This window comes from Amia ocellicauda, chromosome 15 (genome assembly GCF_036373705.1).
Source record: "Amia ocellicauda isolate fAmiCal2 chromosome 15, fAmiCal2.hap1, whole genome shotgun sequence".
Lineage (NCBI taxonomy): Eukaryota > Metazoa > Chordata > Actinopteri > Amiiformes > Amiidae > Amia > Amia ocellicauda.
The window spans coordinates 19,276,660-19,292,993 of NC_089864.1; the positions used below are offsets into that span (position 1 = coordinate 19,276,660).

General features: G+C 36.0%; 1 protein-coding gene across 1 annotated transcript in view; it reads right to left on the reverse strand.

Moving 5' to 3' along the window:
• Window positions 1–615: 615 nt before the first annotated feature.
• LOC136771430 (solute carrier family 23 member 2) overlaps window positions 616–16,334 on the reverse strand; it is a 32,019-nt gene continuing 16,300 nt past the window's right edge. Inside the window, 3 exon segments of the mRNA XM_066723747.1 lie at window positions 616–1,033; window positions 6,046–6,095; window positions 6,097–6,139. Coding sequence (XP_066579844.1) covers window positions 957–1,033; window positions 6,046–6,095; window positions 6,097–6,139 — 170 coding nt within the window. The 3' untranslated portion in view covers window positions 616–956.

Consider the following 16,334-nt stretch of genomic DNA (forward strand, 5'->3'; position numbering starts at 1 on the left):
TTAATCACAAGGGTGGCGTAGTCAGTTTGGAGTCAGGAGTACACAGGATGTAGAAAACAGATGGAGTGGCTTCTGCATGGTGCAGTGCTGAGTACAGGCCACATTTAAGTACTGTATCACCTAAATCGTTCAGAGAAAATATTTTTTGGCAGGTTTAGAACAACTGTTTCTCATGTAACTGTCGCTGTATTTTTTACCAAGATAAAGGGAACCTCTGCAGTGTGAAACCAATCAAAATATAGCGTGATAACACTGATGAAGGACCCAATTAACCAATTTTGAGGCTGCAGTTCATATGAAGTGTGACACAAATGGAAATTGGGCTTCAAGGCATTCAAGACGGAAAACATGAGACTTTTTCACACAGAAAGTTGTCACAATCTGGAACAAACTCCCCAGCGATGTGGTAGAAGCTGAAAGTTTGGGAACATTTAAAATTGACTGGATAGGATCCTTGGATCACTCAGTTATTAATGGACACCAAACGAGCACGATGGGTGGAATGGCCTCCTCTTGTTTGTAAACTTACTTATGTTCTTATGTGAAACTAACCAAAACTTGCTACAATTGATGCTGTTAAAGTTTTATTAAAGTTAAACTAGTATATCACTCTAATATTGGACACATTGTACATGCTTTTTTATATTAACAGACATCTTGGAGCATCTGATCTCTTTGAACAATTTATTTATTTCCAGCCTTTGCTTTAATGAGTAATAAGGGTGAATTATAAAACAATTACGAAAGATTCATGTGTAACAGATGTAATTAAACAAAACTATCTGACCTAATTTAAATAGTGTAAGCAGAACTGTAATTTACATATACTATTAGCACAAGATATTTTAGTGTAATGTCCTTTCTTCAGCAGCCTTATATGTCTGAAGGAAAGGTACATATTGAGAACACTTTAGTCTCTGGAGAAATCCATTGCAGAATGGCAGGTCATAGCAAGACTAGTCTGTCCTGCTGTTGCCTGTGTCCTGACATACTTGTTCACGCCAAGCTTTAATCCCTCTTTCCTTTTCTGTGCCTAGAAGATTTAAAACAAAAGCAATGCTGAAATCAAATGTGAAAGAGTGATTTACTGCATAAATGTATACAGGAAATGTAGAATTCAGTAATAAACTACCCAGACATGTTAATGAAGCGGACTCTCTTAGTGCTATCTGGGTTAACTATTTGGATCAATAACCCACTTAAAACTAAATGAACAATACAGGCCACCCGGGCTTTTCTAGATTGTAACCTTTTATGTATGTTGATACTCTATTGTGCCTCAAAATAAATCATACATGGAGAACTGGTAATGACTTGTTCATTGTTTCATGTAATACAATCCTTTTAAAACTTTTTAACATGGCATCAATATCATTTTAAATTAATCACAGTTAAGGTTCCTGTTCTATTGTTGTTGTTTTTTTACAGTATACAAAATACCCTTACTGTACAAGTATTACAATTATATCATCACATTCGTAGGAATTTACAAGTATATAAATCCAAGATACACACATTCATTAGAAAGTTTATATGGAGGCAACAATGATGATATACAAGATAAGCTTACCAGTATTGATTTCACTTATTCCTGCTTCATAAAATTACATTAATTTAATACACGTAAAGAGGTTTTATATTCTGAAAAAATTTAACTCCTTCACATCACAACAATGTAACTGAGCCAATACATGATCACAGTGATAAAATGGTGCAATAGGGCCAAGATTACATTGAAACCTCGGTGCACCAAGCACCAACATGTTCCAGGCACTTGATGCTAAAAATCTCATAAATCTGGAGAGCTGATAGTGGCTTTGAAAATTGTATAATAGGTCATATGTAATTGGTAAATTCATCTAAGGACTAGGGCTAAGTTCTGGCCAACACAGTGAGTGGAAATAGTGAGCATTTGTCAATTTATTCCAGGTAAAACAGATACCATGTTTTGTTTTTGCAAACAGAAATTCAAGACATTTCCTTTAACTATGCTAGACAAGAGCTTACAATTAACTAAAACATCCATCAGCTTACACTGAAGCAGCAGCTAGTGGCCATCTGGGCTGAGTGTCACCAGCTATGTGTATATCTTTACAAACTTCGATTTTGTGCACTACATTTACAGATTGCGCAGGGGAAAATAGAAGAGGCTTTACGTTAGTGCAATATCACAGAATTAAAACCACAATACACTGGGGTTTAGATTAAAAAAGGGTGTATACAGTATGCAGACCAAATGAATCTGGTGACACTTATTTACTATCTACTGTTTTATTGTAATATAACATTGAAATAGATACTGCTGCCGACCGTATTTCAGTTGGCAATTGCATTCTTCTTTTATTTCAATAAGGATATGATTTTGGCAGTTGATACACTGCACAATTGTTATTCTGTAAATCTAATATAAAAGGCTAATATATGTTCTGTTTGGACACAAAACATTATATGCATTGTTTCTGTGTGCAATTATTCACTATTAATATTCTATTAAGCAATTTTGTTTGGCACAATATTAGTTACCACTTGTGGTTTAATGACAGTGTGTGGTCTAACAAGCTGCTATAGTTGCAAAACACCAGTGAATAATCCTGCAGTTGTGGATAAACCAGTCTTTTTTTAAAGTGCTTCACATGTCATCCTTTGATTTTTGATGTACTCCACCTTTATTCTTTGAGACAGTCCAGTATACTTCAGAAAATAAGTTGGATGCAATCAATAGTTCCTTTTCGGCTTTCACTTTATATGTATTAATCTATCTTATTCACAAATCTGTTGTGATTCAATAGCATAGAGAACCCGTAGTTTTTCAGGATCATTTGTGTGTGTGATGTGAAAATATGCTTAAAAAACTGTTTTTAAGTCTGGTTTATAAATAAGTACTTATGTGGACCACTTGGAGGTTTGTGGTTCTGAATACCCAACATTTTACTGGCTGCAGCCCTAGGTCATGTTGCCTCACCAGCGCCTGCTCCAGCTGCCCTATGTCTCTCTCTGTGTCTCTGCTCTCCTCAGCGCTGCGGTCCTGCCTTCTGTATACTGTTGACAAACAGCCTAATTTGAGTCTCCCCCACATCCCACCACTGCCGCAAGGACTCAAAATTGCACTTCCTCTGTTTCTACTGTTGCCAAAATGCAATCAAACTAATACAGAAAGCTTGCTCTTAGTCAACATAAAGGCGTGTCACCAAATTAAAATGCACATCAGTAAAAAATTGAGATCCGTGGTAAATTATATGTTTTACCTATGAAACCTAATATTGCCATTGCGATGAAAACTTACAGTGATGCCAATATTGATGACACGGAACCATAGAAGCCTTGTTATCCAATCAGAAAGCGTTAGCTACGTTAACATCGTGGATGTTTTTTTTGACAAGTATTTAGTAATTTAGTCAAGTATATATCACCCAACTTCATTATGCTGAACCCTGTTCCAGTCTCGCCTGGCAACAAGGCTGTTCTCTGGGTCAAACTACTGCAACACCTGCATTCAAATCCTGAATATTTTTGGTTTTATTAAACAACATTTTTTTTTATAAACGTTTGGCACCATTTACACTGAGAGCCCACACGTAAGCTGCTCATTCACTTCAGAAGATAAAGAATAGAAAAGGAAAAAATAAAAAGTAGAAAAGGAAAGTTTGTGTGTGTGAAGAACATGACTGTTTCTGTGATGACACGATCATCTTTTGTGCAGCTGTGACATACTTCCTCAGCCTAAATCTCTTCTACCTACTCAGCACATCGTATCCAGCCCACATACAAAACTGCTTCACCGACAGCACAAACGTATTATTGTTCGAGAAGAAAAAGGAAAACTGGACCACTCTTACATTTGTTTAATCTAAAAATGCTGTTGAAGTATAGATTACTTCTCCCTACTTGACTCCCTGGTATTTCAGAGAAGCTAGACTAATCAAAAAAAAAAAACAGCCCTCCTCCTCTGTCCCCATCTCCCCACCCTCCTCTTCTGACATCCTAAACTACCTCACTCTGCTCTCCTCACACTGCTAGTACAGGCAGAACTGGAGAGATGGGGAGAGCCCCCCACCACCCAAGAGCTTCTAGACGCTGGGTACAAACACTGCAAGAGGCGGTGGCTCTCACTCGTTCCTGGCAAACTGAAGCTCTGCCTGATCTGGCTGCTCTACATTTAGCATTTTAATCCGTAGTTTATTTTTAACATTGACAGTGAACAGCCCTTTTGCCTACTCTCCAGCACACCCTCCGGCTGTAAATGAACACCAACTCTTTTCTCTCTGTGTTTCGTCTGAGGTTTTTCCCATGGTTGTGCCTCCTCTAGAGACTGTAAACTTTCCACTTTCCTCCCGTCATTCCTAGCTATCCTACCCTTCGTACCGTAGCTACTCACACCTCCACTGGGCTCTCTGCGTGGACATGCCAGAATATAAAGCCCAATGTTGCCACACTCAGAACCAGTTTTCCCCATGATGACCAAGAAAGGTGAAGAGTTTAAGGACTGGAAACGTTTGAAAACGCACATCTTCTAAAGCAGAGTACATATTTTACTTCTGCATGCTTTACAGCCCAGCAAGACCATCTTAATAGCACTGGTGCATTTGGCAAACCTCAAGATTTCCTTCTCCAAATCTTCATTCTATAAAAACATGTTCAAGATAATGTTGCTGGCACTGATGATGGGGTTACGGGAACAAAAAGATCCTTCATCAAAACACCGCTCTCAAAAAACAACATGACTGCTTTATCCATAAGAGAGGTGAGAAAAATATTATCATACCTCTCCTGTTTGCTCGCTGCCAGAAGCACGTGCCCCACTGGCATCACTAGGATCTCTCTGTCCAAATTGGAAGCCATCTCTCCCTCCTTAGCAACCCCGTATATGTTTAACAAATCCCCCCATCCAAACTTTTGAAATACACACAAAACAGTGAAAAAACGATTAACTATAATGCAACAAAAAAGAAGAAAACAGCAAAGGTAAACAAAAAGTCTGCTATAAACCATCAACCCATGAACATCAAAACATTATTTTAAATCTTTCATGCCACGTCTCTATGGTTTTTAATAAGTATTTGTGAAATGCCACACATCAGTAACATTATATCAATAGATTGCCTTCACTACTTATGCCTGACCAGACGTCTGACAAGCAGGCTCTGGCAAATGAACTATACCGGACGTTCTTCGGCTTGGTATCAGACTTGATCCATTTCCATGGACACATTCCAAATGACTTGTTAATCCGGCTTGTGGGATCAATGTGGGATTAAACTTGTAGTATAATTACCCTTAAATGATATGGATATGCTTCTGATGAAACCATTTCATTCAATTTTCCACGGAAGCTCTGGTTTTGATCACTAACCCGGGGCTATCACTTTAATATATCGCACATTATTTGGAATTGTGTTTTTGATTTCTCATTAACCACAGTATTAGTAATGTATTTTATGTCTTTATACATTAAAGTATTGTCTTTGTGTCATTTTCTACTTCAAATGGAGTTAAGCCAAGAAAAATAATTGTTGAAAAATGGGACACAGTCTTATTATACATTGTTAACCATCTTTAACTTATGTTTTATTAAGATTTGTACAGATAGTGATTCCTATTCTAGGCAGGAGTAGAGACTTGGAGCCATGCTTTAGTTCATTGTTACTGTATTAAATGGATAGTCACGCAAACAATGGAGACCAGATTGTGAAAGATTGTTATCTTCCAATAAATAGTTTCTAATGTCTTTATGGTGCAAATTGTTTTACATGAACATTCCCCAATAATTAGACATCTAATGAATGATCTCTTAATGACCATAACCAAAATATAGATATGAATATTACTCAAAAAATAAGCACTGCAAAGAATTAATACATGAATACATTTAAGGCCAACATATTTTGCTTTGTTTTTTCCAAATCATACATATTACAGATGTTATCAGATGTTTACCTGAGAAAGATGTATTGTAAGCAAAGGAGATGTCTAATTTCCAAATCAGGTCAAAGAAATTCCAGACAATTTTATTATATAACCAAAAACAAAGTTGTATTTGAAACTTACCTGGCATAGTATTGTCCAAAATAAATCCAAAGAAACCTCCAATAAACATGAGTGGTAAAGAGCACTGTTATAACTTGGTCCAATTCTTTGACTCCTGTGAATAAAAACAAATACAGTTAGAGACTGCCCAACACAATCTTTATATTATTTTGTCAAAATAAAGATTCTTTCAGTCATATATACACTAGTATAGTTTACTGTCTCAGGTGATAAACAATCTTACAATATTTCTACAAATAACAAAGGAATGCTATTTGAAAATTAGCTCAAACAATTATGGATCATTTAAAATAATAATAATAATAATAATAATAATAATAATAATAATAATAATAATAATAATAATAAAAAATGCACTTTGTAAGTTCACATAGAAACATTTGTGTAACTAGTGACTCAAAAGTGTGATCAAAGGTCAAAATAAAAACTATAAACCAGGCTAAATAAAACTATAAACCACCTGCCAATTGGAAACTATGGTTGCCATGTGGTAGTTTAATTCAAACCAGATATCAACTCTGTGTACTGTTTGATTTGGTATTTATGAATGGAGTCAAATTAATAATTAATAGTTGTTTTTCATTTCCTAGACAGAGTGTATTACATTCGGTTTTTATTGAGTCATGCTACACATGGTGAAGGACACAACTGGAATGAAAAGCAAGAGCTGCATAGACAATATTTTATATGTGTTAACAGGAGATTATTACTACTTTAGAAAGGAGATTATGACTTAAGTAACCTCAACCTCAGGAAGCCAGACAATTCCAGTCAATGGAGGATTAGCTTTTCGGGGCAATCTTCAGAAGCAACATGTCCTCAAATGTACTAGGATAAGCTATTTTAAATGTGTAATCTTGTATTTTTAACTTGTTTATCCACAAAGAATTAATATAGCTTGACCCATAACCCTGTATGTCTATAGAAAAACAAGTTATTACATATCTGTAGAAAAAACATAGTTAGTATTTTAATGTAGTACATGATACTGTGCACGGTGTAGCTAGTTGGCAGTTGAAGCCGTTTCAAAGCATGATCAATCATGTCTTCTTTCTCTATGTTCGCATATTTATTACTTATGAAATTACATGTCTTCACTTGTATGATATATAATATTTTGAAGGTGAAGATAGATATATCTTAGAAAGTCATTTAAAACATATAGAAAACACACCTTGCCAGGAAATATTTTGAATTGTTTACTCACTTAAAAAACTTACAGTTAAATCACCTAAATGACCTCAATGAATTATTGGACCGAGGCTTTATTGACTGATGTGCACTTATACGTTAATTTATATTTGTTCACTTAAATCCTGTAATACTACAGCTGCTTATCAATTTATCAATTGTAGACTATTTTCTACTGTTTGCAGCGGGACATATGGTTATCTTAATGTATTTACACTTGTTGTATTTACTGTATTTTGTAATGCTTTTAACAATGTTTATTTTGACATGTAAGTAATAAGGGCATCTGCTAATAATCAAATACTTACATACATACATACATACATACATACATACATACATACATAATAGTAATCCCCGGCAGCTTTCTATTCTGAAATGCTTTTTAATATACTTTTGAAATCATATATTGATATAATACATTTTACTAGCTATGCAAACCAATACCACATACATTTTACATTTAATTTTCTTGTTATATAACTTAACAAAATCTACAATTTGCATGTCTGCCTAGTTGTCACCGCTATTAACACAGGAAATCTGGGACATCCGCCATGCAGAAGTGTACTGCTGTGTGCACTCGGGGGAAGGGTGTCTTGGAGGAGACATAGATCACCCTTCACTTGTTTCCTAAAGCATTGGGACACCCCTTATTATACATTCTCCACACAAGGGAAGGTAATGAGGGAGCAGTTTGGGATACAGGCTTAGACATGTTTTTCAGGAAATTCCCAATATGACCTCCTACTTTGCTAGGAAATACAGTTAGAGAAAGAAAGAAACACAGCAGTTTAATCAACATATCTAAAGGCTGAAATACAATATGCAGTCATTTGTGTGTGATCGGATTGCTCTTACATGTGCATTGTTACAGCTACGATAGCAGATCATTATCACGCTGTACACTTTGAAAAGAATAGCGCCCAATTTGAAGGCATACAATGAAAATGGTCGAAACAATCAGATTGATACATTTTAAATCTGTGAACAAGGTAGTGACCCTGAGCAATGCAAAACTATCACTATATAGGCTGTGTTTGAATACACACTGATTTAAAAAAAAAAAAAAAAAAACATAGCTAAAAAGGTTCAGATATAAAATATGATGCAAATGATTATGCTTATCAATGAAAGTTTTGCTTTTCCATTGCATTAAAAGGATTAAGTATGCATTTATTTGAGTAACTTCACTATTCCAAATGATTGATTACTATATAGTGTTAAAAATGACTTACCGAATGTTAGGTCATTTAAAACACAAACTTACACAAGCAAATAACACACCAGAAGAAAGAGTGTAATTAAAGCAGCAGCTCTTAAAACTAAATAGGACAGGAATCTGGGTCCCCTGGACTTTATCACTGAAATAAAATGGATATGTACCAAGACTGGTGTTTACACAGCTGAACTCACAAGAATGTATGTGTTAATGAAATGCCAATAAAGACCAGGCTTAGAATCAACAACTGTATAACTTCAGGCAAGCTTTGTAATTTCAAGGTGAAAGTAAAGTGTCCATTTACTTAAATTTATTGATTTATTATTTCACAGAATGAAACGGAACAGAATCTTTGTGGGTCAAACCTTTGAATAAAAGATCTGGAGGATTAGTGGTAGGAGTGTTACAGACCCCCCAACTCAGATATTCAGAAAGATGCTGCATTGTACAGTGTAATCAGGACTGCATGTAGCAAGGATGTGGCTGTTATAATGGGGTATTTCAATTTCCCAAACATAGACTGGGAAAGCCCAGTGGGGACAACAGAAGCAGAAATAGAAATGGTTGAGATGGTAAATGACTGCTTTCTAACTCAATTTGTCAGGGAACCAACCAGAGAGAGCGCATGTATTGACTTGATCTTTTCAAATGACCAAGATAGAGTCAGAGGGACACTAGTTAGAGAACCAATGGCAAACTGTGATCACAATATGGTTAGCTTTGAGGCATTCTTTCAAAAAACAAGGACCAAGTCTAAAGCCATGGTCTATAATTTTAGAAAAGCAAACTTTAAAGGTATGAGGTGGCACTTAGAGTTAGAGTGGAGCACACTGGATACAGAGTCATTTGAAAATGGATGGGTATATTTTAAGAATATACTACTTGAGGCTCAGGAGCAATTTGTACCAAAACTTAGCAAATTGAGGACCAAAAAACACTGGCCAAAATGGTTTAATAGAGGTATGCAAAAAAAAAAATAAAGAAGAAGAAAATGTTGTAAGCACATATAAAAGGGATGGAGACAAAACAAAATACATAGAATATGTTGAGCTGCAGAGAGATCTTAAGAAAGGGATCAGGAAAGCAAAGAGGGAAACAGAAAGAAACAGCTCTTGGAGCTAAAACTAATGCAAAGAGCTTTATCAATATTACAACAGCAAGAGGTCAATAAAGGAGGAAGTGAAAAATTGAGGTATCTTGGAAAACAAACAAGATGTGGTAAATGTTCCAAAAGAGGCTTTTACAAAAGAAAAAATAGATAACATGCAACAGGTTAACAACCAGTCCAGTCAAACCCTAAGAGAAATCAGGATAAATGAGGAGAAGGTACTAAGGGGACTAGCAGAATTAAAAACAAACAAATCACCTGGGCCAGATGGGATATTTCCAACAGTACTTAAAGAAATGAGGGAAATTATTTTTAGGCCGCTAACTCAAATATTCCAAATGACACTTAGAACAGGGGATGTGCCAACTGACTGGAAGACAGCAAATGTCATACCAATCCACAAGAAAGGGGACCAAACTGAGCCAGGAAATTACAGACCAATCAGTCTCACCTGCATTACTTGTAAAATGTTGGAAAAAATGATTAGACAGAAAATAGAGGAGCATTTTAATGAAAACCATATTCTTGGAGATGGTCAACATGGGTTTAGACGAGGCAGATCACGTTTTACTAATTTATTAGAATTTTTTGAACATGCAACTGCAGCTGTAGATCATGTGAAAGCATATGATATGATATACTTAGATTTTCAGAAAGCTTTTGATAAGGTTCCACACCAAAGACTGATCCTCAAATTGGAAGCTGTAGGCATTCAGGGTAATGTAAGTAGATGGATTATGAACTAGTTGTTGTATAGGAAACAGAGGGTGTCGATTAGAGGAGTCGCTTCTAACTGGAGTGAGGTTGTTAGTGGAGTTCCACAGGGATCAGTACTAGGGCCTTTGCTTTTTCTAATCTATATGAATGATCTGAACTCTGGATAGTTAGCAAACTTGTCAAATTTGCAGATGATACTAAAATAGGTGGCTCAGGAGATACAATCTTGGCAGCACAGGCTATTCAGAGGGACTTAGATAATATTCATTTGTGGGCTGACACCTGGCAAATGAAATTCAATGTGGACAAGTGCAAGGTATTACATGCAGGTAACAACAATGTCCGCTATAATTACACTATGGGAGGAACAGAACTAGATGAAGTAACGCATGAGAAAGACCTAGGAGTCTATGTGGACTCCTCACTTTCTCCATCCAAACAATGTGGGTAAGCCATAAAAAAGGCAAACACAATGCTAGGGTATATTGTCAAAAGTGTAGAATTGAGAACAAGGGCAGTGATGTTTAGACTGCACTAGTTGCACTAGTTAGAGCTCATCTGGATACTGTGGACAGTTCTGGGCTCCACACTTCAAGAAAGATATCGCTGCTCTAGAGGCAGTTCAGAGGAGAGCAACCAGACTTATTCCAGGTCTGAAGGGAATGTCCTACTGAGAGACTGAGGGAACTGAACCTTTTCACCCTGGAACAGAGGAGACTACGTGGGGACTTGATCCAAGACCCCGTTCACCCCGTTCACCCCAGGGCCGGCCTAACTCATATGTGAACAGGGTCATAGATTTAGGCCGGCCCTGGGCCAGGTCAAAACTACTCCCGCTTTTCGACCCGGCCTAATGCGGCCTAAATATAACTGTGAACACGCCGGCCCTGGGCCGGTGGAAAGCGTCAGATTGTGACGCAACTCAAGCCCCACCCCCAGAGACACGTGTCTGAGAGACGCGGAGTAAACACAGAGTAAACACAGAGTAAACACGGGCACCGACACAGCTCACACACTGCGGGACACAGTATTGTCTCTATTGTTTGAATGTCATATTGATCTATAGCCTTAAATGTACTGTTACATTTCGCTAGCTCGCATCTTTATATATATTATAAAAGTCTAGGCTAAGTAATGAGTTATAATGTAAACAGTTCAAACTACTCGGTCGATTAAAATAAAAGTGTGTAGCTGGTAAACTTGCTATTGTTTTTTCTTGTACTAAGTATGATTGAAGTCTGAAATTTAACAGTATGCATTTTACACGTGGAAATTGCATTGTGAAATTGTGAACGGGACCAGGTAACTTTATTAATTATCCGCATTTTGCATTAAAACGATATAAATTTAACCGAAGCAGGTTTCCATTCAAATCAGTGCATTTTAATACGAGACCGGTTATTTACTATGCAATCCGAAATGCAGTTATATTGAGCTGAGCAGTACGATCACAAATGCCAGCGTTTGCAATGCGGAAGATACAGTTACAACAGAAACCGCAGGGAGTGTCCAGCGCTGCTGTCTGATAAAACTACACACGCGTCAGAGGCTGCTTCCCATGCACACGATTGCACACTAATGCACAAGATTTACTGTGATTTAATGCAGATGTCCTAATAAAGGTGCTTTGCTTTCGGGTGAATGTATAACAGCACTTTTAGACGTGCAGAACCAAAGATAGACATTTGAAAAGGGAAATATATGAATTAGATTCCCCATTGAACCAGCACATTTTTAATTATTTTAGAAAGCTTCGGCTGCAAAGGGTAAGATTACTTTCAAATACAAAATAGAACTGAACAATAGCCAATCGATATTAATAAGTTGTGATTATAAACACATCGCACACACCTGTAACAGACCTCATGTCCTGCGTCACTGGTGTGTTTGTGCAGATGTGTTTATTCCCGGCATGCATTTCGTTTAGGCCGCCTTTTCGCCCGCATGTGTGACGCGCTGAGGCTCCTAAACCTGCCAGTGTGAAAAAAGCCGGACTAAATTAATAAGTGTGAACGGGGTCCAAGACTGGATAGGATCCTTGGATCACTTAGATATTAATGGACACCAAACGAGCACGATGGGTCGAATGGCCTCCTCTCGTTTGTAAACTTTCTTATGTTCTTATGTTCTATATTGCAGCCAAGCAATGGCTATAGTTTCTTTTGTATACCATCAGAACATTTTAACCAACTGGAAACAAGAAGCAGTAGATCGATGCAAGTGGAAACTTGGAGAGGCCTTCATCCAGCAGTGGATTGACATGGGCTTATGGTGATGATTATATACAGCTCTGGAAAAAAATTATACCATTTAACATTGATTTCTGAACTTGGAGTGGTCCCTTAATTTTTTCCAGAGCTGTATATACACACACGCACACACACATTTTGAATCTATGCAGAAGTTACGCTGGGTTTGTATGTAATTGTAGCAAAGAAAGATGGAAAGATATACAGTAGATGGAAACCTTGATAATGCCAATGAACTTACCTGCAGGTAGTCTGAACACAGATGTTAAGTTATTTTTGATACATACTTTTTGTGCCATTTGTGTAGATTATATTACAGTTTGTGTTGATTTTTAGATAAGTTTCACAGTTGAATTAAAAACAATGCATCACTGTCATCATTTACGTTAACAACAGTCTTGTTATTAATCTTGAATACATTTGTAGGAACATGTATCTATGTATATATATTGTTATTTAACCTCACTACCAGAACCTTCTGCGTCAGCATTGAATGCAATTTTACCAATTGTACCAATCTATAGCATAGTATTTCTCCCCCGGCAATTTTAAGGGTGGAATAAAGTACATTCCAATCACATGTGATTCACTGCGTTGAAAGGACATTGTGTATATCAGTCTTTAGGCCCTGAGATGGGAAAAGTACAATTCTCACCAAAACAATTAAGTGTCTGTGAAAAAAAATATCCATGTTTTTTGTTCGTTTGTGTTTGTGCTAAAGGGAGAGTCTTTTAAGATGTACATTCACAAGTGAGAAGATTAAATGTTTCTTTTACTGTCATTTTATCAATTTTGTTATCTAATAACAAATAAGTGAACAACATATCCACAAAAAAGAACATGACCATATATCGTTATGAATTACAAATATGATATTGATAAATTTGAATTTCAGTGTTCATGCACATTTAATAAGGGCATTGTGGAATTCACAAGGAAAACATGCTTGTTTTTCAACCATAAACATGAAGGTATTGTTTCTTTATTATGGTGTGAATTAATGTCCTCTAATAATGCTCAATATTGTCATCATGCTTTCAGCAAATGCTACATTAATTGAGTTAGAGTAGGTGTTCATCTAACAAACTTAGAAATTAAATGACAGTGTTGAGGAGACAATGGGACATGTGTGTAGGATAGGTGTATGCAGTTTGGGCTTGCTGTAAGGCTTATGGTTTAAGAAACAAGCTAGCTTTTCATAACTAAGAATCTGACACCATATGATCCACACGCCAAAAACAAGATGCCTTTTTAAAGTTTCTCCTAATTTTAAAAACTTAAGTCTTGAGCTTTTGCTAAAATATTTTACATTGCTGTTATTATAATTATTGTGTTGTTGTTTTGAAATTTATAATATATATATACAGTATATAAAAACAATATAATTAGGGTGGCCAGCTAGAAACATTATTCAAGAATGCTTTGATATAAAATTTAAAAAACAAAATATTAATCAAGGAGTGACTGAAACAAATCTAAATTATGGAATGTAACAGTTTTGACAAACACACAATACAAACACACAATTTCACAATTTTCACCATAATAGGTTTCCCGCATGCAACATTAGGCATCAGTGCAAGATTTCCCAGGAGCTGATATGCCATACATAATTCATGTGTGTGAACCAATGAAAACTGAAACCATAAATGTGTACAGATTCCATCCTCTCCATTGTTCATCCAGATGGGACCATAAACCAGCAGAACTTAGTATAGGCTGAGGTAATTTTTAATGAGGCCATGCAACCTAAGCAATTTGATTCCAGTTTTAGGCTTTGGTATGGCATTCACAACAACAGTGTTTTAGTATTCTGAGGTTCCAACAAATGCACATACTTCAATTTCTTTAATACTTAAAATCCCTGATGACAAAGCTGATGACTTTTCAGAATTCCAGCACATCATTCTGAGCATGTACCATTTTGACCCATCAATAAATGATGTCATTGGATTTTTGGTGAACAAGGAGCTATGCCCCTAACTTTAGTTTGAAAAGATTAGAAACAAAATAAGTTGAGGTGATTGATTTACAAAGATTGTTTTGATGGTGAGACATATCCAGAAACTGATATATGGTTGACTCAAACCAGAGGTTATTTGTTTGTTCTTTTTTCAAATTCTCCATAAATATCATGATTTTTCTAAATTATTCAAAACCTTTTATTCCATAAAGCAGGGAAGTATGTCGACAGAATAACCCTCACCATACAGTCTTTTTGGTCAATGCTTCATAACAAGCTATTGTGTGTTTGAATGAAAAGTAACTGCTTGGCATTCAAAGAATCTATACTTTATCTCATGTTTGTTATAAAATGTTGTCTAAGTTAAAATCATCACCTGACTAAGTCTGTAACTTCTAACAATATTAGCCTTGCAACAGAAAATTAGTTTTAAATTGTGCAAACAGTGATCAAACATTCCTGATTTGAGTAAAAGAAAAACAAAAAACATTTCAGACACAATGAAACGACTGTTTATCCTTCGGTTTAATTAATTTTAACATGTTGAGACACGTAGAACTATCTTGGCTTTCAGATGCTTAATAAAACAATTTCATATGAAACAAGACATGTTTTGTAAGTTGTTTATTTCTGTCATGGTGCACCCCTGCTATAGATGTCATGGTTTTTTTTTTCATATTAACTACAGGTTTCTCTCCTTATCAGAATGATCAATTTACAAACAAATGATACAGCCTTTAATTTACTACCTTACTATTCCACAGCTGAAAAAAAAATGCTTTAACAAAGATAAAGCTTCGGAGCATTCAAAAAAAGCATTCAAACTCTGCGCGCCAACGAGATTCTATCCGTCACATTTTCTACTCTCACCACACATAAGAGAGAGACTCATGCCCAGTGAGATCTGTTTGTTTAGCAAGAAGATTATCCCATAGCCAGCAATACTGTAACATATGAGTGCACATACACAAACAACATACCAGATAATTACTGTACACCATTTAGTGGTTATTAATGATTCAATTGGTGTTTGAAATAAATATTAGAAAGAAGTGCTTTACTTGTTGTTATTAAGGCATGTTAGGGCATTTGGAAATGTTTGGGTGACTTTTGGGAATGTTTGGGGAATGGATTATCATTTTCCCCATTTAAATTAATGGAAAAAGCCTGTTCGGTTTATGAAAATTTGCTATCTGAAATGTTTTCGGGAATGGATTACTGTCAAATAAGGAGGAAAACCAGTATAGTTAACTACACATTTATTTAAGTAACATATTTTCAGAAACATGGATGTCTCTATAATGGTAGTCTTTCTTGGATTTAGTCAACACAGGGGAAAAACATCATGTACCAAAGACTAAAGCTAAAACAGAGTGACTAGGCATACCCACGTCAATAGTATTTCAAGATTAGATGAGTTATCTAATACACTTTAATGATCTCACCTGCCGATATGTGTTAATAACAGATGTACTGCATTTTGAAATAATGAATAAGAACATAGATTTCACTGCGTAAAGGCAAAGGTGACTTATCAAGAGCCTGCCAGATAACATTCAGAAAAAAAAAGCATGGAAAATGGACTGCATGCCAATATGTACAAAGAAATGTATTTATGCATTATGTCAGGAATATTAAAATAGTTTTAGACTATTTTGAATTCCATCCACTGATGGTATTTCTGCATTGAGGAGCCACGGACAACTGGAAAATACTGCCTATTACCTAATACTGAATTTGCCGTTCTCAGGATGGAGGTAACATTTCTGAGCAGGCTGGTAAACAATGTGTTAAGCTAGCATTAATGTGCTATGCTTTGCAGTGACTGGGCATTTCCCA